The sequence below is a fragment of the Drosophila kikkawai genome, chromosome 3R, assembly GCF_030179895.1.
Source record: "Drosophila kikkawai strain 14028-0561.14 chromosome 3R, DkikHiC1v2, whole genome shotgun sequence".
Classification (NCBI taxonomy): domain Eukaryota; kingdom Metazoa; phylum Arthropoda; class Insecta; order Diptera; family Drosophilidae; genus Drosophila; species Drosophila kikkawai.
Genome location: NC_091731.1, coordinates 18,452,959 through 18,477,373, shown reverse-complemented (window position 1 = coordinate 18,477,373; position 24,415 = coordinate 18,452,959). Strand labels below are relative to the sequence as shown.

Below are 24,415 nucleotides of genomic sequence, written 5' to 3'. Positions count from 1 at the left end.
CTCAGCTTTTGAACATTTTATTTTCTATGGCGTTTGGTTAAAACTAGTTAACAATTTGTGGAAACCTATTCGGAAAAGCTGGCAATGCACAGCGAGGCATTGGTTCCTCCGAATCCAAAAGAGTTCTTGAGAGCAACACGACGTCCCTGGTTCGGCGTCCATTCGTCTGCTGCCCTGACCACGTCCACTTTCACGTCCACATCCAGCTCCTCTATGTTGATGGAAGGTGGCAGCTTGCTGTCTGCACAAGCGTGCACCACGAATAGGGCCTCTAGATTGCCCGAGGAGCCGAGCAGATGGCCGTGGGCTCCTTTCGTGGAAGAAACCCTCACCTGACAGGTGTGCTCGCCAAAGACTCGTCCAATGGCGTGCGATTCAATGCGGTCACCGGTCGGCGTGGATGTGGCATGGGCATTCACATACGTAATCTCCTCCGGCTTAATCCCGGCATCCTGTATGGCTCTTTTCATAGCCAGAGTAGCTCCCTCCCCATTCTCACTGGGGGAGGTTATGTGAAACGCATCGCCGGACAGGCCGTAACCCAATAACTCGGCCAGGATCGGGGCTCCTCGCGAGCGGGCATGTTCCAGTTCCTCAAGCAAAAGAACGGCTGCCCCCTCCCCCATCACAAAGCCGTCACGAGATTTGTCAAAGGGTCGGGAAGCCACCGCTGGGTTATCATTGAAAGCGGTACTAAGGGCACGCAATCTGCAGAAGCCGGCAATGGAAAGAGGATCTATGCAGGATTCACCGCTTCCAGCCAGCATCACATCCGCATCTCCATTGCGAATAAAGCGCATGGCATCGCCCAGGGCATGGGCACCAGTGGCGCAGGCTGTGGACACCGAGTGGTTGGGTCCTCTGAGGCCATGCCGCATGCTTATGTGACCACAGGCCATGCTGGGCAGCAGCCGTGGCACAAAGAAGGGGCTCACGCGGTTATAGCCTCGCTGGAGTTGCTGCCAGGCGCCGTAGACCTCCGTAAGATCGAACATGCCCATGCCCACGCAGACTCCGAATCGCTCACGTTGCTCCTCGCTCATATCCTTGGGGTTCAGCCTCCCAGCTTGTAGAGCCTCCTCCGCCGCCAAGACAGCCAGTTGGGTAGCCGGACTCATAAGCTTCATGTCCGCCTTGCTTAGGGGCTTCTCCAATTGGAGCTTCTCCCTGTCTATCCGGGCAGCCACCTGACACGGTAAGCCCTTGAACTCAGGTCCCAGTTGGGAAATGGCTGATTCCCCGGCCAAGATGCGCCGCCATGAATCCCCTGCGTTGTTGGCCAATGGAGTTACGGCGCCACTTCCTGTTATCACCACCCGCCGGCGTCCGGAGTGTGTGGAGGAGTTACGCGTTGGGAGAAGGGTCAATAGATTGGAACTTCTTAAAAACCGCATTTTGGTGTTTACATGATCAGGTGAGCGTGACCGTGTTTTGACCGTTAAAATATCTAAGAAATACTTGAACCAGTGTTGTCAAACTGTTCGTCAGATATTCGGAACATTGAATATGAAACATGGAATATGGAAAATGGAATATGTTTAATTTTAATAATAAATTAAAAACAACAAATTAACAGAGTGGTTAAATTATTACAAAATAATGATGGCATCAATACTTAAAACCCAATGTGGCTACAGAATTTGTATATTTTAATAAGGGGGATTGAAATGAAAAGATGCAAAAGCTTAAAATACTTAATAATTATTTGAGAAGAATATAAAGAGTATATCCTTGGATTGCACTGTTTTTTTTTTAATAACTATAATTAACCAGGCAATTTTCCATTAATTTTGTGTAGGTATAAAGTGCCTACGATAATCTATCCTATACCGTCATCAGAGCATTCCCATCGCTATCGATAAACGGAGCTTGTTGTCAGTTAAATTTGAAAAATAATGCCGGAATAGGAATAGGATTTTTGGATTCGCTGCCAACACAAACGTAGATGTTGCCATGTTTTTTTTTTTTAATTTCTAGGGGCGGAATTGTAAATTATTTAAATTTTAAAACAAAAAACCTGCGTGCAATAGATATGAATGTTGTCAAACAATATTAAGGAGAATGATTTCCCAGGCACAGTGTTGCCTAGGTAACGAATAGAAAACGTTATCTCCTCCGATTATAATGCTTCGTCGGCATTTTCTCAACAGAGAAACCCCAAATCGCTGTGTCATACCACTAACCATACAACATATAGACTGGTCATTTCATACAACGAAAATGGACACAAAAATTTCCTAACATGCGGTCCCATGTTAACTGTTTGCTGTTAGCGACAGACCGTCTGTTAGATTTTAGCTGTTAGCGTCCCGTCCCATGTTAGCTGTCAGCTGTTAGCGTCAGGCCTTTACATGTATGCGTGTTCATGCATTCACGTACACGGGTGCATGTGTGCGATCGTTTCATTTCGGGCCAGCAAGAATATTTGGTCTTTTGCTACTTTTCGCGCTAGGTACCCTAACAATATGGGCATATTCGCTATTGGGTTAATGATAAAAATAAGAATGTTATATGTTATAATACATTTCTTAATGTTTCAGCATACATTTCATATTTGTTTACAATTCAAATTAGTGGCAGCAGTGAAATGTGTTGCATATATGTACATACATATGTATTCGAATGAATAACAATCCATCTACTGAGATAGGAACAGGGCATATTGCAGTCGGTGCTCGCGATCGCTTGCACATTCTGTGTGCTGCAACGCGTCGAGACGCTGGGGGTTGTTGTTGTTGTTTTTTTTTTTTTTGGCCGAGCTGCTACCCAAACCGTTAGATCTCGTGCCCGTCTCTGTTTTAAGTGACACCGACTGCAATATGCCCTGTTCCTATCTCAGTAGATGAAATTTTATTCATTCGAATATATATGTACATATATGCAACACACTTCACTGCTGCCACTAATTTGAATTGTAAACAAATATGAAATGTATGCTGAAACATTAAGAAATGTATTATAACATATAACATTCTTATTTTTATCATTAACCCAATAGCGAATATGCCCATATTGTTAGGGTACCTAGCGCGAAAAGTAGCAAAAGACCAAATATTCTTGCTGGCCCGAAATGAAACGATCGCACACATGCACCCGTGTACGTGAATGCATGAACACGCATACATGTAAAGGCCTGACGCTAACAGCTGACAGCTAACATGGGACGGGACGCTAACAGCTAAAATCTAACAGACGGTCTGTCGCTAACAGCAAACAGTTAACATGGGACCGCATGTTAGGAAATTTTTGTGTCCATTTTCGTTGTATGAAATGACCAGTCTATATGTTGTATGGTTAGTGGTCATACTGAGAAGACACCATTTTTTGGGGAACTCCTAGGCGAGTATATAAACACAGTCCGAGTCCGGCCGTTTAGTCTCGATTTGACTTGCAAAAAAAGCTGACAATACGAATCATGATCGGAATAGTGCTGCTGATCACGGCTGCCACCCTGCTGTATGTGTACCTTAAGTGGACATTCAGCTATTGGGACCGTAAGGGCTTTCCCTCGGCGGGTGTTAACATTCCCTTCGGTGTTCTTGACTCCGTACGGCGGAAAAAACATTCCCCTGGCATGGCCATCTGCGACCTGTACAACTCCACAAAGGGACCGGTTGTTGGCACTTATCTCTCCGTGAGACCCGCTCTGATGGTCCGTGATGCACAGCTGGCCCACGATATGCTCGTCAAGGACTTTGCCAGCTTCCACGATCGCGGAGTCTACGTGGACGAGAAGAATGATCCCATGTCGGCGGGATTATTCCATATGGAGGGAGCCGGGTGGAAGAGCCTGCGGGCCAAGCTGACGCCCTCATTTACCTCTGGCAAACTAAAGGCCATGTTTGAGACCTCCAATGCTGTGGGAGACAAGTTACTAGCGTACTTGAGGAAAGAATGTGAGCAGTCCGGGGGCAAGGAATTGGACATGAAGAGCGTCATGACAACGTGAGTTGGCGGAAAACCTTGATTCTCTCAGTGCACCCTGGAAATTTGTTTATCTCTGGAACGTAAATTTCAATTATATTTGGTTTTTATTCGTTCCTCCCTAGTTACGCGATTGATATAGTTGCCTCGACTATTTTTGGCCTGGAGGTAGACAGTTTTGCAGATCCCCAAAACGAATTTATTGAAATTAGCAGAAAGCTAAATCGGAACACCTTGTCGGATATTGTTCGCATCAACGCCCTATTACTTTTTCCTGCGTAAGATATTATTTGAAATTCTTAACAATCAGCCGTATTTGATCACAAATCCACTACAGAATAGAGAAGTTCTTCGTGCGAAGCGGATGGAAACAAGAGGGCATTGAAATGATGCGACAACTAACCCACAGGGTCGTGGATCTCAGGGAAAAGAACAACATTGTTCGCAAAGACTTACTGCAACTTTTGCTCCAGTTGCGAAATCAGGGAAAAATCAACACGGATGATTCCGTTTGGTCATCGGAGAGCTCCAAAGATGGTTTTAAATCGATGTCCAAAGACCTGATTGCTGGCCAGATGTTCGTCTTCTACGGCGCTGGTCACGAAACCACTGCCTACAGCATTTCCTTTACACTCTACGAGCTCACACAAAACCCGGAGGTGTTGGCCAAGGCACAGGAGGATGTGCTCCAGGCCATTGAGCAGCACGGTGGTCTGAACTACGATGCCCTTTCAGCAATGAAGTACTTGGATGCCTGTGTGATGGGTAAGTTTTTGAACAAAACCAAGTCAAGCTATACATATATTTTGTCTTGCAGAATCCACCCGGAAATATCCCGCTCTGGCCGTCATGAACCGAGTCTGCACCCAGGACTTTCCAGTTCCGGATAGCAATCTGGTTATCAAGAAGGGCACACCAATACTGATACCCCTTATGGGATTGCATCGGGATGCCAAGCATTTCCCCGATCCTCTCAGTTATCAGCCGGAACGCTTTTTGGAGGGCAACAAGAACTTCAATCCGGCTGCGTATATGGGATTTGGCGACGGACCCCGCCATTGCATAGGTAAGGAATATTTAAGATACCTTTCTTCCTTGTCGTTACTATTTTTTTTTAATTTTATAGGAGCCCGCATGGGAAAGCTGAATGCGAAGTTAGCGTTAGCCAAGGTTCTTTCCAATTTCGACCTGGAAGTCAGAAAGGAGAAGCAGGAGATTGAGTATGGAGTGCACGGAATGATCCCGCAGCCCAAAGGGGGAGTGCCCGTGCGCCTTTCGCCCAAGAATTAGCCTTAAAACTGTACTTATATATTACCAAATAAAGAGCATTACAAAAATACAAAAACCCATACAAGAATGAAGAATGTACAAGTCACGCAACGTCGAATAACTGCTTCTTGGCCTAGGTCAACTCCATATGAAGCGCCTACCAAGGCATAATCTTTATCAATCCAGTTCGGCTAGTGATAAGCTAGCTAATCTCGCTCATTAAAACAAAATACATTAGACTTCAAGTTTAATAACCGATCTGAACTCCGAGTACTGATGTGCCAATTAATTTTGTAAGACGATTATCTACAGTATTTAAAGTAAAAAAGTTCCCAAATTGATTTATTTTTTCATTGAAAATTTCGTTTTTTTCTCTCACCCAAGGTATAATTATGTAGTGGTTATTATTCAATTTAGGTATTATTCTCCAACTTTGATTCACTTATTTAAAAATGTTAACTTAAAACCCTAAATGTGTTTAATTTGGTTAAATATAATATGAACTTATTTTGCTAACCAGTGTTGGTTTGATCAGCTCGAAGTGAGAGCTAGATCTTTGTGCCAGGCCGTATCAACTATCGGCAGCAGTCAATAGGTCCAAAACAAAAAGAGAGTTACATTTATTCTATATAAAAAATGTACGCTTGTGTATGTATAAAGGCAATATATTATATGTTTGTACTCGCGTAGCCGGCCAAACTACTTAGTATTCCTGATAAGAGCACCGGGTGACCGGTTCTCTCTGTTTTTTTATTATTTAAAGACGGCAAGAGAGCGGCAGTATAAAGCTCATTCTGAACATCGGATGATACTCACTTCGCTGTTGTTCTCCGCTCCACAACGACCGCCAAGCTATGTCGAAGAAATGTAAATAAATACGCAGACACACCTCTAGGAATAGTTGAAATAGTGTTAAGAGAACCAAGCTAAATTGATAATTAAATGCTTTTCCCTAGCCTGCTGCCATGGTCCGGGTTACGCAACTCCTCTGGATGCCATGAAGAATGGGCCCCGGGAGAAGCTTCTCTATACGGTGACCGTTCAGCCCAACTTGGACGAGCCCCATGGCGACTATCTATCCACAGTGGATGTGGATCCCGAAAGCCCCACCTACTGTCAGGTAAGTACGCTATCTCAAACAGAAACTGTACGTAGATTTTTAATCAGCTCAATAGAAAGGTATTATTATATTTAATTACTTTTATAAGCACTTGCAATTTGAGGTATTAGTAAATTTTGGTAAAAAAAATGGGACTTCTTTAAAATTTCTAAATAAAAATTCCACCCCCTATAAGAATTCGTGGCTACGCCCTTGACTTAGAGATAACAAAAGCTGTGGCAAGATTTTCGAAATGGACCCCTGTGAACCCCACGTATCTTAAGATTATTTTCAGGGACAGAAAAACAAACTTTACAACAACGTTTCTAAAAATTAAAAGTAGTTTTTATTAAAATTTTCGACTTCTTTGAAGATAAACTATTTTTCAAGTTCAGGTTTCAGGTTCTCAGACTCAGACAAACAATTTATATTTCCTATAAAAAAATCAGACTCTTAAACCATACAAAAATACTTTAAACTCTATACTTATATAATTAATGATTTTCTTTTTTGTTTTTAGATAGTTCACCGTAACTTCACCAATCGAAAAGGAGACGAGCTGCATCACTCTGGCTGGAACGCCTGCTCCAGTTGCTACTATGTCGACGAGAAGGCTGAGACAGTGCCAAAAAGGAATAGACTGGTGCTGCCGGCTCTAAACTCGGACTTTATCTATATACTTGATGTGGCCACGGATCCCCGGAAGCCAGAAATAATTAAGACTATTGATGGCGATGTTTTGAAGAGTCACAATGTGACTGGTCCACACACCACTCACTGCCTGGCCAATGGAAATATCATGATATCCGTGATGGGCGATGCCGGAGGATATGCTAAGGGGGACTTTATCCTCTTTGATTCAGATTTTAATTGCATTGGAACCTGGACGAAGGGTGACAAGAAGGCATTGTGCGGCTATGATTTCTGGTATCAACCGTATTTCGATGTTATGGTGTCCTCCGAGTGGGGAGCCCCAAATAAATGGCGACGGTACGTAGAAAATATTATAAAATGTATATAAACAAACTCAACATACCTTCTTTAGTGGCTGGAGGCCCAGTGATCTCGAGGATATGACCCAGTACGGCTGCCGTCTTAACTTCTACAAATGGTCTACGCAGACCTTGTATCAGACCATCGATCTGGGTGCGGATGGCATTACACCGCTGGAGATTCGCTTCCTGCACGATCCAAAACGGGCGGAGGGATTTGTTGGCTGCGCTTTGAATGCCAAGGTGTTCCACTTTAAGAAGAAGCCGGATTCCGATGAGTTCGAGGCCAAAAAAGTGATTGACATTCCAGGCAAGCTGGTTGATACTGGCAGTGGAGAGGCTGAGGATATGGGCGGCATGATTTCGGACATTATTATATCCCTGGATGACAGGTTCCTGTATGTCAACTGCTGGCGGCACGGAGATGTCAGGCAATACGATATCACCGACTGCGAGAATCCAAAACTTACAGGGCAGCTCTTCCTGGGAGGTGCCATATGCAGCGACTTGCCCAATGTGATCGTAAAGGAGGATAAGGAACTAAAGGTGCGTGCAAGAAAAAGGTTAACTCAGGTGGATTAAACAAGAACCTCTTTCTTAGGAGAGGCCTCCAGCTCGATATGTGAAGGGTCGCCGATTGGAGGGTGGACCGCAAATGATGCAGCTCTCCCTGGACGGCAAGCGGTTGTATGTCTCATCCTCCCTATACTCACCCTGGGATAAGCAGGTGAGTGACCTAGAAATACACGTAAATGTTCACAGTTTTAAGACACTTTATCTCTTATAGTTTTACCCCGAAATGGTCTCAAAAGGTGGTCACATTGTCCAGATCGATGTGGATACGGTGAATGGGGGAATCTCCTTGAATGAGGACTTTTTGGTGGACTTTAAGGATGAGCCCTATGGTCCTGGTCTGCCCCATGAAATGCGCTACCCTGGCGGCGATTGCACATCTGATATATGGCTGGCCGATCAAGAGTAGGTGGATTTACCATTAAAATAACACCTTAATCAAGCAGTAAAACCACAAAAATGATTTCATTTATTACCGAAAATTCATACTAAAATACATAGTTTCAAAGACTAAAAAAATGGTCACAGGTCACTACTTCACCTTATTCGCGGTGGGACGTGATTTGGTGGCACTACCAGATTTCTTGGGTTTCTGTCCGGCTCCGCCATGGATTTTTAACATTACGGGACTGCACACGCGCTGGCACTCCTGCAGATGCTGATCATAGAGCTCCTTCTTGGCCAGAGAGTTCTTATCCAGCCACGATGATTCGGTGGCACATTTCTCGCGCACTTTGGAGCATTCGGCCTCGGTCAGGACTCCGGCTGGTGCCTCATCCACGGCCTGGCGACAGGCGTAAATATATCCTTCGAGGTTGTTCCTGGCCTGAACTCTTTCCCGCTGGCGATTGTCCTCCACCTTGTACTTCTCGGCATCGGAGAGCATGCGATCTATTTCCGACTTGGACAGCCTTCCCTTGTCATTGGTGATTGTGATCTTCTCGGACTTCCCGGTGCTATTATCCTTTGCAGTCACATGCAGGATGCCATCGGTGTTCAGATCGAAAGTGACTTCGATCTGGGGCACACCCCGGGGTGAAGGGGGAATCCCAGTAAGATTAAACGTGCCCAGCAGATTGTTATCATTCGTCATTGCTCGCTCGCCCTCGTAGACCTGAATGGTCACCGCATTTTGGTTGTCACTGTAGGTGGTGAAGATCTGCTGATGCTTACAGGGAATCCTAGCGTTGCGGGCCACCAAATTAGTCATCACTCCGCCGGCGGTTTCAATTCCCAGCGACAAGGGAGTCACATCCACCAGAAGCAGGTCCTGGATCTTAGAGCTGCCCACGCCAGAGAGAATAGCAGACTGAACTGCCGCTCCGTAGGCCACCGCTTCATCAGGATTGATGGAGAGATTCAAAGTTTTGCCATTAAAGAAATCCTGCAAAAGTTTTTGTATCTTTGGGATTCGCGTGGAGCCGCCCACCAGAACCACGTCGTTGATGTCCTTCTTGTCCATTTTGGCATCGCTCAAGGCTCGCTCCACCGGCTGCATAGTGGACCGGAAGAGGTCCATGTTCAGCTCCTCGAAGCGGGCACGCGATATCTTCGAATAGAAATCAACGCCCTCGTGCAGAGCATCAATCTCCAGGGAAGCCTCTGTGCTGGATGACAAGGTCCTCTTGGCCCTTTCACAAGCTGTCCGCAGACGCCTCAAAGCCCTGGCATTGCCCTTGATATCGGCGTTATGCTTGCGCTTAAACTCCGTCGCAAAATGGTTCACCATTCGGTTATCAAAGTCCTCGCCACCCAAGTGGGTGTCTCCAGCCGTGGCCTTCACCTCAAACAGGGAGCCTTCATCGATGGTCAGAATGGAGACATCGAAAGTGCCGCCACCCAGGTCGAAGATGAGTACATTGCGCTCTCCCTTGAGGTTCTTATCGAGTCCGTAGGCCAAGGCAGCAGCCGTGGGTTCATTGATGATTCTCAGCACATTAAGCCCTGCAATGGAGCCCGCATCCTTGGTGGCCTGCCTCTGGCTGTCGTTGAAATAAGCCGGCACCGTGATCACGGCGTCCTTCACCTTTCCGCCCAAATACAGTTCGGCGATCTCGCGCATCTTAGTCAGCACCATCGAACTGATCTCCTCCGGAGCGAAGCGTTTGCGTTCCCGCTTGAATTCCACCTCGATTTTGGGCTTGCCCTTGTCGTTTATCACCTTAAAGGGCCAGTGCTTCAGGTCCTCCTGGATCTTAGGGTCGTCGAACTTGCGGCCAATCAAACGTTTGGCATCAAACACCGTGTTCTTGGCATTCATGGCCACCTGTGAATTTTATATTATTTACTTATTTAGTAAACTTAATTAAAGATTTCGATAGCAAGAGAAGTCACTCACTTGATTCTTGGCCGCATCTCCTATAAGGCGCTCCGTGTCATTGAATGCCACATAGGAGGGCGTGGTCCGGTTGCCCTGGTCATTGGCAATGATCTCCACCTTGTTGTTCTGCCACACGCCCACGCAGGAATAGGTGGTCCCCAAATCGATGCCAATAGCCGGTACCTTGACCATTTTGGCACTGAGCCTCTGAGCTTCTGTAATTTTATATCTTGTTTGGGGAGGTTTGAATTATACCTGGTAATTTTGTGATATTCCCTAACGAGAAATTGATTTTTGGACATAAAATTTAAAGTGTGGATATTAAGACAATACTGTTTACTCTTAACTCTGAGCACTCTTTGTTTTTGTGGAATCCATAGTTTATTTTGTTTCAGAATGGCTTGTTTCAATTCATGACGAACAAGACATTGGCATAAAGTCGTGTTTTGATTTATTTGTTTGCTTTGGGTTTTTTTTTTTTCGTTTCATAAAGTTGTTTCTCGGAACTTAGACTCCGTCAAAAATATGCTGGTACATTAAAAATATATTCTTATCAATCATATGTTGTTGCTGATTGTAGTTCTCTTTTTTAGGTTCTAAATCAACGTTTTCCTTTCTTTTTCTTCTTTTGTCCATCTGGCCAGGCGAATCCTCTTGATTTAAGAACATCCTTAAATATAGTTTTCAAGGAAATGTGAATATTTTATATATAAAATTAATTAGCATCTCACCTGGACATTGTGGCACACATAGTAAGCGTTTTCCATGGCAGCGTCATTGAAGATGTCACAGCCTATGGATTTTCCCATGCCTCCTTTCTTCTTGCCACCACCGCCCTCCTTCTTTTTTTTCTCCTCGCCCTCGCCACTACCAGCATTGCTGGATGTAGAGTCTTTGCTATTGCGTTTCTTTTTGCTTTTTCCAACCATATTGAAAATTTTAAAATAAATCCAATCTTAGTTTATTGATTAAATACTGTATTTCTCTTGTTGCTGGCGCCTAGCAACCACAAAACAAGAGCATTGTCATGACAACCTTCTTTGCATTTATAATCGATGGACATTTTACAAGCATTCATAAAGAAATTTCTTTGAAAAGGCATCCCTGATCCTGTAAAGCAAGGCTGACCCATTGACCCTCGGATTTTCTCACGACGCTTGTCGAAGTGGGCCTAAGCCATAGCAAACTAGGCAAAAAAGGATTCACACCTTAAGCTATGATATCAAAACCCAAATACAAATTTTCATTAGTTTATGTTGCTTATTTATACTTTTTAATAGTTTAAATTGCAAACAAACAACCTTCTCCCACCAAGCTTTCCTTTGTATTGACATTTCTAAATTGTTTTCCTTTGAAAACAAATGGAATTTGGTAATTTATTTAAATGACTTAAATGATACAACAATTTTCGGGCCGCCTCTGTGTCCAACCCTCGACTCTCACTGGCTATTTTTTGTTTAATGTATTTTTATTAATTAATGCGGGTGCTCAATTATAAATTCGTCTGAATTTCAATAAAACTGTTTGCCTGCTCTACGCCGCATTTCGAAGAAACATCCCAGTCGATTGAAATCGGTCAAACGAGAAAGACCTCCTCTACCTACAGATGGCAGATTTGAAGAGTGTTTGTGTCTTGGTCGCGGTTTGTTTGCTCTCGTGCGAGGTTCCAGCGAAGGGACAGCGACCGAACGGTAACGGGAACGGGGGCCAGTGGGTATTCCCCAATCCCGAGCCGGAGCCAAGCAGGTGGGACTACAGCAACTACAACAACTTTAACAACGGATACGAAAGTCAATGGCCGCCGGGTTATTTTAACAACTACGGCTATTATAGACCCCCGCCGCCACGGCCTCCGCCGCCGTGCGGTCAACCTCCTCCCGGACCCCCGCCGCCGGGCCCACCGCCACCCGGTCCTCCGCCCGGTTGTCCAGGAGGTCCACCCCCGCCTCCGGGACGACATCATGGTCACCGCCAATGGAACCCACGACGTCCGCCGCCCGGTTATCATAGGAACTTCCAAAACATATTCCTGAGTACGGAGCAAAAGGTGGACACGGAAAACTACAATAAAACGGCGGAGGCGGCGGATTTGCATGACGATTTCAATGGACGATCGATCGTGGCGCCCGGACAGTATCCGCATATGGTTTGTAGACGGAGATGCACTCCAAACAAATTAAAAAAAAAACTGAAAGTAAATAAATAAACACAAAAAATCACACAAAACCGGAATCGGGGAAACGCCAAAACACGCTTAAAGCCGACTGGCAAATCAAAGCCCTGCCATCTGATAACAGTTTTGGAGCCGATCTCAGGCATCTCTCAAGCTCACGCATTACTCTCTTACCCCTCTGTCTCTTAGGCTGCTCTGGGATTCCGTAATGAGAACCACGAGATCGACTACAAGTGCGGCGGTAGCCTAATCAGTGAGTATTTCGTGCTCACGGCCGCTCACTGTCTCACCACACACGGGTAAGCTTCCACTTTCACTCAGTGTCCAGGGATTGAAAATAATATTTTAAAATTTAAAATTTGTATATAAATTAATTTATGTGTGTTGCTCAACATGTCCCTAGCAACACTTCGTTTATTTGGACATGGCGCAAAATTTTTTTTAGCAACATACTTGACTAAACCATATCGACTTCATTTTGTCTCATGAAAAAGTGTTCAAGGGTGTATGAAAAAGTTTAATATATATAGGTTCTTGACTAGTATCATACCAAACGAATTGATGTCTAATAAAATGTATAAACTACCTCCCTTACATGACCCAGCACGGCCCCCGATGTGGTGAAAATTGGGGATATCAAGCTCAAAGAATGGGAAAACGATGTTGCCCCACAAAGGCGTCGTGTGGCGCAGATTTATCTGTATCCACTGTACAATGCTACCTTGAACTACCATGACATTGGACTGATCCAGCTAAACCGACCCGTGGAATACACCTGGTTTGTGAAGCCGGTCCGACTGTGGCCAAGGGACGAAATTCCGTATGGCAAGCTCCACACCATGGGCTACGGCTCAACAGGGTTTGCCCAGCCCCAGACCAACATTCTCACGGAACTGGATCTATCGGTGGTGCCAACAGATCAGTGCAATAGCAGTCTTCCCGCAGACGAGAGCTCTCCTCAAGGGATTCTTTCAAGCCAGATTTGTGCTCACGACTACGAAAAAAATCGTGATACCTGCCAGGTATAACTTATATACTATAAATAAATTATGTAAATAACTATAACTTAAAATATCCAATTTAGGGCGATTCTGGGGGACCTCTTCAGCTGAACCTGGAGCGTAGAAATCGCCGGCACCGCAGCCGAAGACGTTATCGCTATTACCTGGTGGGCATCACTTCCTACGGTGCCTATTGTCGCAGTGAATTTCCAGGTTGGGCCTCCTGTTAAATATTACGAATTTTAAATGATTGTCTGTGAGTCTTTTAGGTGTTTATACACGCGTGTCGTCCTACATCGACTGGATTGCTTCTATAGTATGGCCGAATTACTTCAGCGAGTTTGATAATCAGTAAATAGTAATAAATAAATGTTTTATTCGGTATAGTCGGATTTATGCATAAAAATATGTTATGATAATTTAATTTAAAGCATTTTTTCTTTTTTTTCTTGTATATCTTAAGACAATTTCAAGGCCGGGAAAAAAGCATCATATTGCTAAATGTTGATGAAATGGTTATATTATTTGAAATTATGCTGTGTTTAATATGTAAATTAAAATACTCGCTAGGTAGTCTTTAGAAAGCATAAAATAAACAGTATTAAAGTTCAAAAGCTTAGTCTTAATATGAAAAGAGCTCTCTCAGCGGAACACAGCATTTTTATATACCCTTTTTGTACCCTGGCTGAGTATTATAATTTTGACAAAGAGTTGGTAACGCAGTAAAGGAGTTTTTTCATTGTTAATCAGCATAAACATACTTAAAATAACATGTTTTTATTAGTTCTATAAATTATGTTCAATAATGACAATTTAAATAGGGTTTTGGCTCTTATTCGAACGATTTATCACGCTTTAAACTATAAATATTCCTAAAATTATTGCTATTACAACCGTAAGGGTATATAGGCTTCGGTTTTTTTTTTAAATAAGGATTTGAAAGTAAGATATTATCCCAAAGCTAAAAAGCTGCCCTTGCCAAACTCCACCATCTGCAAACGCCGTTGTTTTTGGAAGCGAAGTAAATGTAAATAAATGTTCTCCCCTTGTTTTATGATTTAAAGCTTTAAAGTTGAGTCTACTATTTGATCTTAGTTCATCCATGCTAGTTATTCCTGGCAAGAAAGGAAAGTTTTTTTACCACTGTATAAGTTGTAAACATCTATATTATTTCACATTGCATTGCACTGGAATTAATATCATTAAAATGTGTGCAAGAAAGCCATGTGTCAGCCACCAAAAGCTCGGATTATGACGAGAGTAATGTACATTAGGTTTCAATTGATCTGCCTGCACTTGCTTCTAGGGGCTCAACGTCTTGAGGGTAAGTGGAAAATAATACCAGGTCTCCAAGAGATCAGTTTATAAATTCATCACCCATCAATGCAGCTCTTAATGCCTTCGAAATAACCAACTACCAGACCACCAAGTACTCAATCCCCGAGTTGTGGATGGAGCCGGAGCAGACACCTAGCGACGGCGAGGATGTGCAAGATCACGACCTGGAATTGGCGGAAAGCTCTTTAAAGTTCGACGATGAGTCGACCGAGGAGCGAACGCCTGCCTCTGCGGAATACCGGGAAGGTGCCTTCTGCCGGCGGAGCTTCGATGGACGGAGTGGCTACTGCATTCTAGCCTATCAGTGCCTCCACGTGATCCGGGAGTATCGAGTGCATGGCACCCGCATCGACATCTGCACGCATCGGAACAACGTGCCCGTTGTGTGCTGCCCCTTGGCTGACAAGCATGTCCTGGCCCAGCGCATCAGTGCCACCAGTAAGTGTCCCCACCACACCTGAAAATATTAATGTGAATTGTTTACTGTCCCAGAATGCCAGGAGTACAATGCAGCCACCAGACGCCTTCAACTGGCTGACACCGGACGTACTTTCTCCGGCAAGCAGTGTGTGCCCAGTGTGCCGCTGATCGTCGGTGGAGTTCCAACCCGACACGGACTTTTTCCGCACATGGCCGCCCTGGGTTGGACCCAAGGTATTGGCCAGGCCAAGGACACCGATATCAAGTGGGGCTGCGGCGGAACCTTGATCAGCGAACTGTACGTGCTCACTGCCGCCCACTGCGCCACCTCGGGTAGGTAAGTGCGTATATCGAAGGGGACACAACTATAGACATCCCTGTGATCCCAGCAGCAAGCCGCCGGATATGGTTCGCCTGGGGGCCCGGCAGTTGAACGAGACTAGCGCTGCCCAGCAGGACATTAAAATCCTGATCATCATCCTGCACCCCAAGTACCGCTCCTCAGCCTACTACCATGACATAGCGCTGCTAAAGCTCACCAGGAGAGCCAAACTTTCGGATCAAGTGCGTCCCGCTTGCCTGTGGCAAGTGCCGGAGCTACAGATTCCGAGCGTTGTGGCCGCCGGCTGGGGACGGACAGAGTTCCTGGGCACCAAGTCAAACACCCTGAGGCAGGTGCAACTCGACGTTATCCCCCAGCTGCGCTGCAAGCAGATCTACCAAAAGGAGCGACGCCTGCCGCGCGGAATTATCGATGGCCAGTTCTGTGCAGGTTACCTACTCGGTGGCAGGGACACCTGCCAGGGTGACTCTGGCGGTCCCATCCATGCCATTCTGCCGGAGTACAACTGTGTGGCCTTTGTGGTGGGCATCACCTCGTTTGGCAAATTTTGTGCAGCTCCAAATGCTCCGGGTGTTTATACCAAGATATACAGCTACCTGGATTGGATAGAGAAGATAGCCTTCAAGCAGCATTAACCCCTTAAGATCAAGATATATTTATGTTTGAAGCTTAATTAAAAATATGTATTTAATTGGTATTTAAAAGAAGTAATTTAATTTAGAAAAAAACTTTTTCTTTAAGCCCTTATAAATGAAATTATTCCTCTAAGGTTATATATTAATACTTTAAACTTGTAAAACATTTTATTTTGTTAAAGAATAATGTACTGAAATATGCTAAAACATTAATGAAATCGCAAATGCTTAATATTAATAACTATTTTAATACATATATTTCTAAGTACTGGTTTATGACCACACCTGTTCTTCTATCCACTGAAGGTAGTGCTCGATCCGCACATAAACTCCGGGCTGTCCAGTGGCGCATGCTCCTCCGAAGGAAGTTATACCCACCACATAAGGTATCCGAATGTGATGGTTGTGACGCAAATGTTGATGATATAGCAAGGGTCCCCCAGAATCGCCCTAAAACAATATGTAATAGGAAGAACTAAGTATACAAATGAAAACAAAAACGAATATTTTAGAGATAAAAAAATGAAACGATTAAAAACTCATGTCAAAGTATCTCAAGCAAAACTCTCTTTATTATCTATTAAGTAGGATATTTTTTTAAGCTTGCAGGTTTTATAACTTTAGTCTAAAGCTTGCAAAGTAGTAAATGAGCCATTTCCGATTCCATAAACCATATATATTGTTGATCAGCATTCAAAGTGAGTTTCCTTTCTTGTTTCGTATTCCTATTTTATATTTACTCACCTGACAAGTGTCCATGTTGCCCGAGTAATCTCCTGCACAGAGATGACCAGGTCCTAGTCCATTCTTAAGCTTGTCATCGTATTGCATATATCTTTGGCATTGCTGGATGTCCAAGGGATAAAGCATCACTTGCAATAGCTCATTGGAATGTGGACCAGCTGGTGAATAAAATATGATAGGATATATTAATGAAACCCCTACACCCTAGTTTTGAAAACCTTTCTGGAAAAACTAGTCGATCAAACATTTTCTTAGGATTCTACCCCTGATTTTTCAAATACAACGATATATTCTACGTATTTTTGTATAGTTATAAATGTATAGACTCACCAAACTTGGTTTGTCCATACCCCAGGGCAGTCAACGGGCTTTCTGGCACAGAATCATGGTTCCATAGACAGGCCACATTCGAGTGGGACCTCCTCGCCAGCTTGACCACGGCCAGGTCGTTGGCTAGGCTCTCCTCGTCGAAGTGCGGGTGCTTGGTTATGTGTCTGATTTCTATAAGCTGGCCCCGAGAGCTGTTCAAGTCAACGCCTCCAATCAACGCCACTGAAGGGGCTTCCCTGTTAATTAGCATTAGCATTTCGGGTATTGAGAGACTGTGGAACTACTGTTGTTGTTGCTTACCCGCCGACGTTGGCACAGTGGGCGGCCGTTAGAGCGAACCGTGCCGAAATCATGACGCAGCCACAGTTGAAGGTGTACCTGCGGCGAGCGAATTTCGGCCCTTGAATCCATCTATCGGTGCGAGACGGCCAGCCCAGGGCACACTGCAGATGATGTACATTTTCAATGGGTAAAGTTCAGTAGTTTTTTTTTTGTTAATTCAAAATTGCTCACCATATACGGATACTCATTTGCCAGGGTGAGTCTACCACCGACCAAGAGGTTTTCGCTTTGATTGCGTCGCTGGATAGTTGGCTCAACTACCTCCAATTGGTCTTGATTAGAATTATTAGTCTGGCGGCGACGACGACGACGCTTATGGTGTCCCCTTGGATAAGCGTTCAAGCAGGCTGCCAAAATATGAGTCGAGATCTCTTAATTTTCGGATCACACAAGCCTGACCATACGCACCTTCCTCGCTTTTACGAAGTCTGGGCGTCTGCATCACATAGCCTCCGTGTGGGCAGCATACCAGTTGCTCGGGCCACGGCGAAGGGCAGAATAGAGGCGTCACCTGAGGAACAGACCGTAGGGCACTGATGCAGTCTCCATACCTGACACATCGTCCAGCCAAGGGGCGATCGTATGCCTGGCAATTACCATAGCCGTCAATCGAAACCTGGGCAGGATGTGATGCTGACCCAGTCCAAGGTGGTACATATCCATTATACAAATAGTTTTGCGATTTCCCCGAATTAATAATCGATGTTAAAATTATTGAAAACTCGAGAAGCCAGCAGTAGACCGAGCTCATTTTGCACGTCTTTCCTCGCTAACGTATGATTGCGAATGAGAGATGCTCGCCGAAAACCTGTGTTTTAATCTCTAGCTTTGTGTACCCGTTCATCTTCAAGGGGTACACTGAAGTCAGCAGTAGCTGTTTTGGTTTTTATATAAAATTTTGAAATATTTATAGATAGGTTTAATTTTTTTTTTTAATTTTTTAGCTAAGTATGTTGTCACACTTTGGCACATTTACTTTCTTAAAAAAGGGTACAAATATTTCTTTTTTTAACAGTAGCATTTTCTTTCAGATTATATTTAGCATCATTTAACAATAGTCAAAAACAGAAAAACTTGTTCTAGGGCACAATGTTCCAGGGAGTAAACGTTCCTGCCTCAGGGACTTCAAGCTGCATAAACAAAATAAATATTTAGTACTTCCTTGTATATTCTTGCATTTAAGGACATACCAAATTGGTGAATTTATCCTGGCAAGCCATGCGAATGCGGGCCGAGGTAGAGGGAGCTTCCAAGTAGAAGTCACCAGTCAAACCCTGATCCTTGCGAGCGGCTGCAATGGCCTCCTTAATGGCAAAGAAGACAGAGGACCCTATGAAGAGGGGTGGTTCGCCCACGGCCTGTTGTTAATAAGAATAATATTTAAATTAAACTTGAATTTTATCCACTTTTCAACTAAAGAAATGCCTCACCTTGGAGGAATAAACCGCTCTGGGATTGGGTGCTCCGGTCAGCAGGCTAACATTGAACTCGCCGGGTATGTCAGCAAATCCGGGCAGCTTGTACATGCCCGGGCCTCTGGAGTAAAGCATGCCCTGCGGCGAGTACATGAGCTCCTCCAGCGTAAAAAGTCCATAGCCCTGCATGAATGCTCCCTCGATCTGTCCAATGTCTATGGCCGGATTTAAACTCGACCCGATGTCCATTACAATGTCCGTGCTGAGCACCTGATGGTCCCCGGTCAGACAATCGATCTCCACCACACTGACGCCCACGCCGTTCGTGTAGTAGCTATAGGTGCGGGCATTGGGATTCGTTTCGGGATGGTAACCAATTCCTGGCATGGCATAGAACCCGGTGGCCGAGAGACTAACCCGGTCGAAATACGCCTTATTGATCCACTCCTTCCAGGTGCCTCCAGGCAGTGCCTCTTTGATGGGAGCTAGCCGCTTGTTCAACTTCTCGCAGGCATCCAGCACAGCCATACCATTGATATCCGATCCCACACTTGCCGCCGTGGGCGAGGTATTCGGTACTTTATCGGTGGCCGTCTCCGCTATGTGAATCAGTTCCACGGGGATTCCAAGGGCCCGGGCAGCGCACTGAATCATCTTCGTGTTTAGGCCTTGGCCAATTTCAACCCCGCCGTGCGAAAGCAGCACGGACCCATCGCCATAGATGTTGATCAGGGAACCGCCTTGGTTCAAGTGCATAACCCCAAAGGCAATGCCGTACTTGGTGGGCACCACGGCTATTCCGCGTTTGCGCCACCGATTCTTCGCATTAAAGTTGGCTATTTCCTTACACCGCTCGGTGTACCGCGACTGCTGGAGGCAATCCTCCAGACAACGTTCGATGGGGAAGTGCTCCAGCTGCTGGTTGTAATGCGTGTAGTCACCCGTCTTGTAGAAATTTAAACGCATCACATCCAGCACATCGCGACCAACGATCCGAGCCACATCCCGGATGATGTGCTCGCCGGCGTACATTCCCTGCGGACCGCCGAAGCCTCGGAAAGCCGTATTAGATGGAAGGTTCGTCTTGCACACCCAGCCACCCACTCGGACATTGGGAATTCGGTAACAGTTCTCGAAGTGGTACATGGCGCGTTCCAGGACCTGAAGAATATCAGACATAAGAGAAGGAAAAACCCGGAATACGTAAGAGCACTCACCGAAAAGGACAAATCCATGGACCAGCCAGCGTTGTTATAGCACTCAATGTCGCAGGCCGTAATCAGACCCTCCTTGGTGAAGCCCACCCTATATTTAAACAGGAACGGATGTCGGGTACCTGTTATCAGCATGTCCTCATCCCGATCCAGCATACAGCGTACGGGACGGCCTGTCCTGTAGGCGGCCAAAGCCACTGGAAGTGCTACCGAAATGCCCCGGGACTCCTTGCCACCGAAACCTCCTCCCAATCGCTTGGCTCGGCACACAATCCGGTTGGCTGAAAGCGACGTTACGTGAGCCACCAACTTTTGCACTTCCGAAGGATGCTGAGTGGAGCAGAAGAGTTCCAGTTCGTCACTGTCCCGAGGAATAGCCACAGCAGCGTGGGTTTCTAGGTAAAAATGCTCCTGTCCGCCCATGCGACAGCTGCCTTCAAAGGTGTGTTCCGCCTGGGCCAACGCCTCCTCCACGTTACCCTTGGTGACGAACCGCGGATAATCCGGAAAGTAGGATCCATGCTCGATAGCCTGCTCGATGGTCACGATCACTGGCGTCAGTTCCTCGTACTCTACTTTTACCATTCGAGCAGCTCGTTGGGCCAGCGCCTTGTTATCCGCCGCAATGGCGCCTATAATCTGGCCATAGCAGTGGACTTCGCCAGCGGCAAAGACATGCTCGTCGTGGAACACGGGGCCCACTTCGTTCTCGTGCTCCGTTAGATCTTTATGGGAGAAGAACTGGTGGACTCCTTCCAAGGCTAGGGCTTCGCTGGCGTCGAGCTTGGTTATCTTAGCTCTCGCTTTAGTGCTCAGGACAAATGCCAGATACAACTCACCCTCCATGCGGGGTATGTCGTCCGTGTAGATGGCCTCTCCAGTGGCCTGTTTCAGAGCGGCAGCATGGATCTTGGGTCTGCCAATGGGATCGCAGACGGGCTGGTCACTGCAAACCCGTTCAAAGAGCTGGGCACTCTTGAGGACGGGAGTGTGGAAAAGATCGGCACCGCTCTGCTCCTCCGACGACAAGGCTGACGAGGAAATGACCCCAGCATCAATCAACTTCCGACTAATGGCCAGGAAGGCCTTGAAAAACAAGCTCACTACCAATGCCCGACGATAGGCAATCATGCCGCCAGGAGCAGAAGCAGCCAGGGGCAGCTCCGTGCACAGACTCTCAGCCACTCGCTCCACTAACTGGTGGTTCCACTCTTGTCCAGCCATCAACTGAGAGGTCTTGGGGGCTAGCACCGTGGTAGGCGCCATGCCACCAAAGGCCATTGATATCTCCGCCACCACATTGGACTTCTCCTCGAAACGGACATTTACAGCAGCATTCACTATGGCTATGTCGTCGTCCCTTCGCCTGGCCTGCTTGAAGGCCACCATATGCTGATCGGGCGTAGTCTTTTGGAAGTGAATGCCCAGGAGAACCTCTTGGGGTTCTATCACATTCCGTCGATATCCTGTGAAGAAACCCTCTCCCATGTGAACTATTCTCTTTCGTAGCTTGCCATCCACAAAGCTTGCAACCTCAAGTCGGGCCCCCGCCGCTGAAAGCACAGGATTCATGTCGGAAATGGGACTGCCGGTCATTATGTTGCCACCCAGGCAGGCTACATTACGGATCTGCTTGCCGGCGAAGTAGTGGAGCATGTCGACGGTGCACTGGAAGAGACGCGTGCTTGTCTCTGGCAACTGCTGGATCTTCTCTCTGAGGAGAGCATCGATCTCCATCAGACTGACAGCGGCACCGAAGTAGATACCGTCCTGAGACTCTCGCACCTCAAGCAATTCCTTCACCTGAGTGGGATTGATCAGATATGGATAGAGGAAGTGCTTGAACTTGACCTCCACGCCCACCTCAGTGTTTCCCACTACCACTTTAGCCGAAGGATGCTGAGCCTTAAGCTGGAGAAGCTCTTTCAGAGTGGTTGGGCGAAACCAGGTCACCCTCTGTGATCTGAAGACTAAGCTCTCAGAGTCGTAGGCCTCACTCAGCTGAAGTTCCGGTGGGAAGATCGGTTCCTGACTGGGATCTAATGGCTGAAACTCGCTGCGCTCAAACAACTTGTCATCCGTAGTCGAATCGGATCCACATCCCTTGCCATTAACCTTGCAGCACTTGTCGCCCATCCCGCAGGCAAACTCCTTGGTGAAGGTCTTGTAGCCCTCCAGGATCGGCCGGTAGCCAGTGCAGCGGCACAAGTTGCCCTGGAACGCCACCTCCAGATCCCGCATGGACGGTTGCTCCGCATTGCGCAGGAGCGCGTACATGGACATCACGATTCCTGGAGTGCAGAAACCACATTGCGAACCATGTGCCTTGGCCAGGCGCTCTTGGACCGGATGCAGGCGTGTCTTGGTGCTTCCAATGCCCTCCACCGTCGTCACTGAACAGCCGTGCATGGCACACACGGGCGTGAGGCAGGCGTTAACCGCCAGGTGACGGATCTTGTTGTCAGAACGCTCCAGGCGTGACACCATTACGGTACAGGCACCGCATCCGCCCTCTGCACATCCTAGCTTGGTGCCACACAACCGCAGTTTGTCACGAAGGTAGGTAAGTAGAGTACATTCCGGATCCGGATTAGGTTCAATCACCTGGACCAAAGGAAAATAGATTAAAATTTTAATTTTAATTGGTAATTATCAATTAAGTGCGTTAAGTGAAAGAAAGTTATATTGATTGAAGTTATGGATACTCATTATCAAGTACTGTATATAAATCTTTATAAACCCAAACGATACTTAATTTAAATATCTAAAAGTGTCATATAAAGGCAGTTTCTGAAAACATAAAGATCTAAGGTTCGGTTCCGTTTCAAGAGGAGGACGTATATACGTCTGCTTATGTATATATCTTAAGTATATTTATAACTTTCCCACTCGTTACGTTGTCATGCAATAAGAATAGAATACTAATTTCATACGACCAACGCTAGAATTTTAATAAACAATATTTATTTGACTATAATATCAAAATGTTGACAATTTCATATGGAGTATCTATACAAGCCGTACTATTAGAATATAAGTATTTGGGAATACTTATGAAACAGAATTCTGAAAGTAAAATCTAGTTGTAATTCATACTATTTATTTTTTTTATTAAAAAAAAAAGTCATACTATCAGCTTTCGTTTTAAGTGCGCTATGTAGTTGTGCAGTCGACTAACTACATGTTTCTCTTCCAGCTCTGTTCCAATAAAGTGCTCTATTTATCACTATCAAAATATCCCCTTAGCAAACAGCAGGTTATTTATTATGACTCCACTTATGAAGCGTTAAATTAAGAACTTTAATTGCTGCCGTGCGCTAATACCAGTTGTCACATGTGTCTGGTATTATCTAGATAATATTGCCAACTATAACTTTATGTGCGTCGCAATGTAAACATTGTAAAGTCTGATAGTATTTTTGGAATGTGCCTGGTTATCATCTGGCAGAAATACGCAAAAGCCCCGTGAGCTCCCTGTGAAACTGCTCCCAATGCATTGCAAAATGGCTTGATGTGTTGATAAGATGATAAGGGGGCCACAAGCGAACAACGCTCCTCCACTTCTGTGGGGTCAATTGTTATCAGCGCTCCTCAATAAATAAAAATAAAGTGGCCTACGAAATCGACACACATTCGATTGAGCAAAAAAATAAAGGCGGTCTCCTTCAATTGTTCAATTAAAACCATAAAACTTTATAAAATCGATAGGGGTTATTACTTAACAGAAACTCTTAAGATACACACAACGTATCTAAGTATCTTTAAGTACCTTTTTTCCATTCACAAAAAACACCAACACCGAACTCGCTTGATTGCTAGACATTGTCGTAATCGCGTCGGTTTCAATGACTATAAAAATGTACGGGCCTGCAATTACGGGTCGCTAACATGTATATGTAGGCCTGGGGAGTGTCTTATAAATGTAACACAAAAACAAGTTTTCAAATTTGTCCCGAGACGACAGTCAGCCCGCCGAAATACACAACCGCTTCGAGCCGTTAACGAATACGAAATGAGCGTGCTAGCGACGGAGCAATGGACTCGGGCACTTACTTTGAGATAAGACCCCTCACTGGCAGCTCCGCTGAACGGACAGCAGGATCTCCTTCTCTGGGTTTTCTGGGACGGTATTCTTTCCAAAATCTTGAACCCATGTGTCAATAGAATCTTCAGTTACCTTTGGCTTTCCAGCCTTCATTCTTATCTCGTTTCCATATGTACTTATATGATGTATTTATTTTGAAAAATATGGTATCGAGCGGTGTTTTTCCAGAAAGTATAGA

At 45.5% G+C, this 24,415-nt stretch overlaps 9 protein-coding genes and 1 long non-coding RNA gene across 17 annotated transcripts; 5 read left to right on the top strand and 5 right to left on the bottom strand.

Annotated features, from left to right (window-relative positions):
- Window position 1: 1 nt before the first annotated feature.
- LOC108081176 (3-oxoacyl-[acyl-carrier-protein] synthase, mitochondrial) lies at window positions 2-6,074 on the bottom strand. Its single transcript, XM_070286611.1, has 2 exons — window positions 6,010-6,074; window positions 2-1,477 (listed from the first exon to the last, which is right to left on the bottom strand). The coding sequence occupies exon 2, from the start codon at window positions 1,392-1,394 to the stop codon at window positions 66-68; it is 1,329 nt and encodes a 442-aa protein (XP_070142712.1). The 5' UTR covers window positions 1,395-1,477; window positions 6,010-6,074; the 3' UTR covers window positions 2-65.
- Window positions 1,989-5,269, top strand: LOC108080754 (probable cytochrome P450 6d5). Of its 2 annotated transcripts, XM_070286610.1 has the most exons (7): window positions 1,989-2,089; window positions 2,151-2,167; window positions 3,299-3,945; window positions 4,050-4,202; window positions 4,262-4,689; window positions 4,742-4,990; window positions 5,051-5,269. In XM_070286610.1, exons 3-7 carry the CDS (start codon window positions 3,416-3,418, stop codon window positions 5,212-5,214), a joined length of 1,524 nt encoding a protein of 507 aa, XP_070142711.1. In that variant the 5' UTR covers window positions 1,989-2,089; window positions 2,151-2,167; window positions 3,299-3,415; the 3' UTR covers window positions 5,215-5,269. The 2 variants fall into 2 exon arrangements, with proteins under 2 accessions (XP_070142711.1, XP_017031097.1); XM_017175608.3 differs by having other exon boundaries at window positions 1,999-2,167.
- On the top strand, window positions 5,929-9,049 carry LOC108080802 (methanethiol oxidase). Its single transcript, XM_017175693.3, has 6 exons — window positions 5,929-6,060; window positions 6,150-6,313; window positions 6,813-7,282; window positions 7,338-7,830; window positions 7,886-8,011; window positions 8,072-9,049. Exons 1-6 carry the CDS (start codon window positions 6,048-6,050, stop codon window positions 8,264-8,266), a joined length of 1,461 nt encoding a protein of 486 aa, XP_017031182.1. The 5' UTR covers window positions 5,929-6,047; the 3' UTR covers window positions 8,267-9,049.
- Hsc70-2 (Heat shock protein 70 cognate 2) lies at window positions 8,296-10,521 on the bottom strand. The gene is made up of 2 exons (XM_017175692.2): window positions 10,196-10,521; window positions 8,296-10,123 (listed from the first exon to the last, which is right to left on the bottom strand). Exons 1-2 carry the CDS (start codon window positions 10,367-10,369, stop codon window positions 8,390-8,392), a joined length of 1,908 nt encoding a protein of 635 aa, XP_017031181.1. The 5' UTR covers window positions 10,370-10,521; the 3' UTR covers window positions 8,296-8,389.
- Window positions 10,522-10,678: 157 nt separating this feature from the next.
- Window positions 10,679-11,106, bottom strand: LOC108080807 (small lysine-rich protein 1). Its single transcript, XM_017175700.3, has 2 exons — window positions 10,909-11,106; window positions 10,679-10,847 (listed from the first exon to the last, which is right to left on the bottom strand). The coding sequence occupies exons 1-2, from the start codon at window positions 11,104-11,106 to the stop codon at window positions 10,779-10,781; spliced, it is 267 nt and encodes an 88-aa protein (XP_017031189.1). The 3' UTR covers window positions 10,679-10,778.
- Window positions 11,107-11,602: 496 nt separating this feature from the next.
- LOC108080804 (clotting factor G beta subunit) lies at window positions 11,603-13,874 on the top strand. 4 transcript variants are annotated; one of them, XM_041774545.2, is made up of 7 exons: window positions 11,606-11,923; window positions 12,011-12,323; window positions 12,540-12,649; window positions 12,955-13,372; window positions 13,435-13,564; window positions 13,621-13,667; window positions 13,815-13,874. In XM_041774545.2, the coding sequence occupies exons 1-7, from the start codon at window positions 11,784-11,786 to the stop codon at window positions 13,857-13,859; spliced, it is 1,203 nt and encodes a 400-aa protein (XP_041630479.1). In that variant the 5' UTR covers window positions 11,606-11,783; the 3' UTR covers window positions 13,860-13,874. The 4 variants fall into 4 exon arrangements, with proteins under 4 accessions (XP_017031186.1, XP_041630479.1, XP_017031187.1 ...); XM_017175697.3 differs by having other exon boundaries at window positions 11,603-12,323; XM_041774546.2 differs by lacking the exon at window positions 13,815-13,874 and having other exon boundaries at window positions 11,646-11,923; window positions 13,621-13,775.
- A 482-nt stretch (window positions 13,875-14,356) lies between these two features.
- On the top strand, window positions 14,357-16,127 carry snk (snake). Of its 4 annotated transcripts, none has more exons than XM_070286636.1 (4): window positions 14,357-14,675; window positions 14,773-15,127; window positions 15,182-15,446; window positions 15,502-16,127. In XM_070286636.1, exons 2-4 carry the CDS (start codon window positions 14,803-14,805, stop codon window positions 16,085-16,087), a joined length of 1,176 nt encoding a protein of 391 aa, XP_070142737.1. In that variant the 5' UTR covers window positions 14,357-14,675; window positions 14,773-14,802; the 3' UTR covers window positions 16,088-16,127. The 4 variants fall into 4 exon arrangements, with proteins under 4 accessions (XP_070142737.1, XP_017031184.1, XP_017031183.1 ...); XM_017175695.2 differs by having other exon boundaries at window positions 14,741-15,127; window positions 15,182-15,407; XM_017175694.3 differs by having other exon boundaries at window positions 14,359-14,675; window positions 14,741-15,127.
- LOC108080806 (trypsin) lies at window positions 16,121-18,254 on the bottom strand. Its single transcript, XM_017175699.3, has 6 exons — window positions 17,912-18,254; window positions 17,675-17,850; window positions 17,462-17,604; window positions 17,162-17,397; window positions 16,832-16,989; window positions 16,121-16,537 (listed from the first exon to the last, which is right to left on the bottom strand). The coding sequence occupies exons 1-6, from the start codon at window positions 18,252-18,254 to the stop codon at window positions 16,361-16,363; spliced, it is 1,233 nt and encodes a 410-aa protein (XP_017031188.1). The 3' UTR covers window positions 16,121-16,360.
- On the top strand, window positions 17,503-18,419 carry LOC138928784 (uncharacterized). The gene is made up of 2 exons (XR_011445140.1): window positions 17,503-17,630; window positions 17,699-18,419. It is a non-coding gene; the product is annotated as an uncharacterized lncRNA (long non-coding RNA).
- An 83-nt stretch (window positions 18,420-18,502) lies between these two features.
- ry (xanthine dehydrogenase rosy) lies at window positions 18,503-24,146 on the bottom strand. The gene is made up of 5 exons (XM_017175691.3): window positions 23,902-24,146; window positions 20,136-22,736; window positions 18,934-20,079; window positions 18,694-18,861; window positions 18,503-18,633 (listed from the first exon to the last, which is right to left on the bottom strand). Exons 1-5 carry the CDS (start codon window positions 23,953-23,955, stop codon window positions 18,583-18,585), a joined length of 4,020 nt encoding a protein of 1,339 aa, XP_017031180.1. The 5' UTR covers window positions 23,956-24,146; the 3' UTR covers window positions 18,503-18,582.
- Between the last annotated feature and the right edge of the window lie 269 nt (window positions 24,147-24,415).

Coding starts and splice junctions, on each gene's coding strand:
- LOC108081176 (XM_070286611.1), bottom strand. CDS start 1,394: ATGCGGTTTTTAAGAAGTTCCAATCTATTGACCCTTCTCCCAACGCGT.
- LOC108080754 (XM_070286610.1), top strand. CDS start 3,416: ATGATCGGAATAGTGCTGCTGATCACGGCTGCCACCCTGCTGTATGTG. Junction 3,946..4,049: donor ATGAAGAGCGTCATGACAAC/GTGAGTTGGCGG, acceptor GTTCCTCCCTAG/TTACGCGATTGATATAGTTG. Junction 4,690..4,741: donor CTTGGATGCCTGTGTGATGG/GTAAGTTTTTGA, acceptor TTTGTCTTGCAG/AATCCACCCGGAAATATCCC.
- LOC108080802 (XM_017175693.3), top strand. Junction 7,283..7,337: donor GCCCCAAATAAATGGCGACG/GTACGTAGAAAA, acceptor TACCTTCTTTAG/TGGCTGGAGGCCCAGTGATC. Junction 8,012..8,071: donor ACTCACCCTGGGATAAGCAG/GTGAGTGACCTA, acceptor TATCTCTTATAG/TTTTACCCCGAAATGGTCTC.
- Hsc70-2 (XM_017175692.2), bottom strand. CDS start 10,369: ATGGTCAAGGTACCGGCTATTGGCATCGATTTGGGGACCACCTATTCC. Junction 10,124..10,195: donor GAGATGCGGCCAAGAATCAA/GTGAGTGACTTC, acceptor TAAAATTCACAG/GTGGCCATGAATGCCAAGAA.
- LOC108080807 (XM_017175700.3), bottom strand. CDS start 11,106: ATGGTTGGAAAAAGCAAAAAGAAACGCAATAGCAAAGACTCTACATCC. Junction 10,848..10,908: donor ATGTGTGCCACAATGTCCAG/GTGAGATGCTAA, acceptor ACTATATTTAAG/GATGTTCTTAAATCAAGAGG.
- LOC108080804 (XM_017175697.3), top strand. CDS start 11,784: ATGGCAGATTTGAAGAGTGTTTGTGTCTTGGTCGCGGTTTGTTTGCTC. Junction 13,373..13,434: donor AAAATCGTGATACCTGCCAG/GTATAACTTATA, acceptor TATCCAATTTAG/GGCGATTCTGGGGGACCTCT. Junction 13,565..13,620: donor TTGTCGCAGTGAATTTCCAG/GTTGGGCCTCCT, acceptor TGAGTCTTTTAG/GTGTTTATACACGCGTGTCG.
- snk (XM_017175694.3), top strand. CDS start 14,576: ATGTGTCAGCCACCAAAAGCTCGGATTATGACGAGAGTAATGTACATT. Junction 14,676..14,740: donor AGGGGCTCAACGTCTTGAGG/GTAAGTGGAAAA, acceptor CCATCAATGCAG/CTCTTAATGCCTTCGAAATA. Junction 15,447..15,501: donor CACTGCGCCACCTCGGGTAG/GTAAGTGCGTAT, acceptor TGATCCCAGCAG/CAAGCCGCCGGATATGGTTC.
- LOC108080806 (XM_017175699.3), bottom strand. CDS start 18,254: ATGAGCTCGGTCTACTGCTGGCTTCTCGAGTTTTCAATAATTTTAACA. Junction 16,990..17,161: donor GTATGGACAAACCAAGTTTG/GTGAGTCTATAC, acceptor TTTATTCACCAG/CTGGTCCACATTCCAATGAG. Junction 16,538..16,831: donor GCAACATGGACACTTGTCAG/GTGAGTAAATAT, acceptor ATATTGTTTTAG/GGCGATTCTGGGGGACCCTT.
- ry (XM_017175691.3), bottom strand. CDS start 23,955: ATGTCTAGCAATCAAGCGAGTTCGGTGTTGGTGTTTTTTGTGAATGGA. Junction 22,737..23,901: donor TTTTTGTGAATGGAAAAAAG/GTACTTAAAGAT, acceptor CCTTTGGTCCAG/GTGATTGAACCTAATCCGGA. Junction 20,080..20,135: donor CCATGGATTTGTCCTTTTCG/GTGAGTGCTCTT, acceptor GATATTCTTCAG/GTCCTGGAACGCGCCATGTA.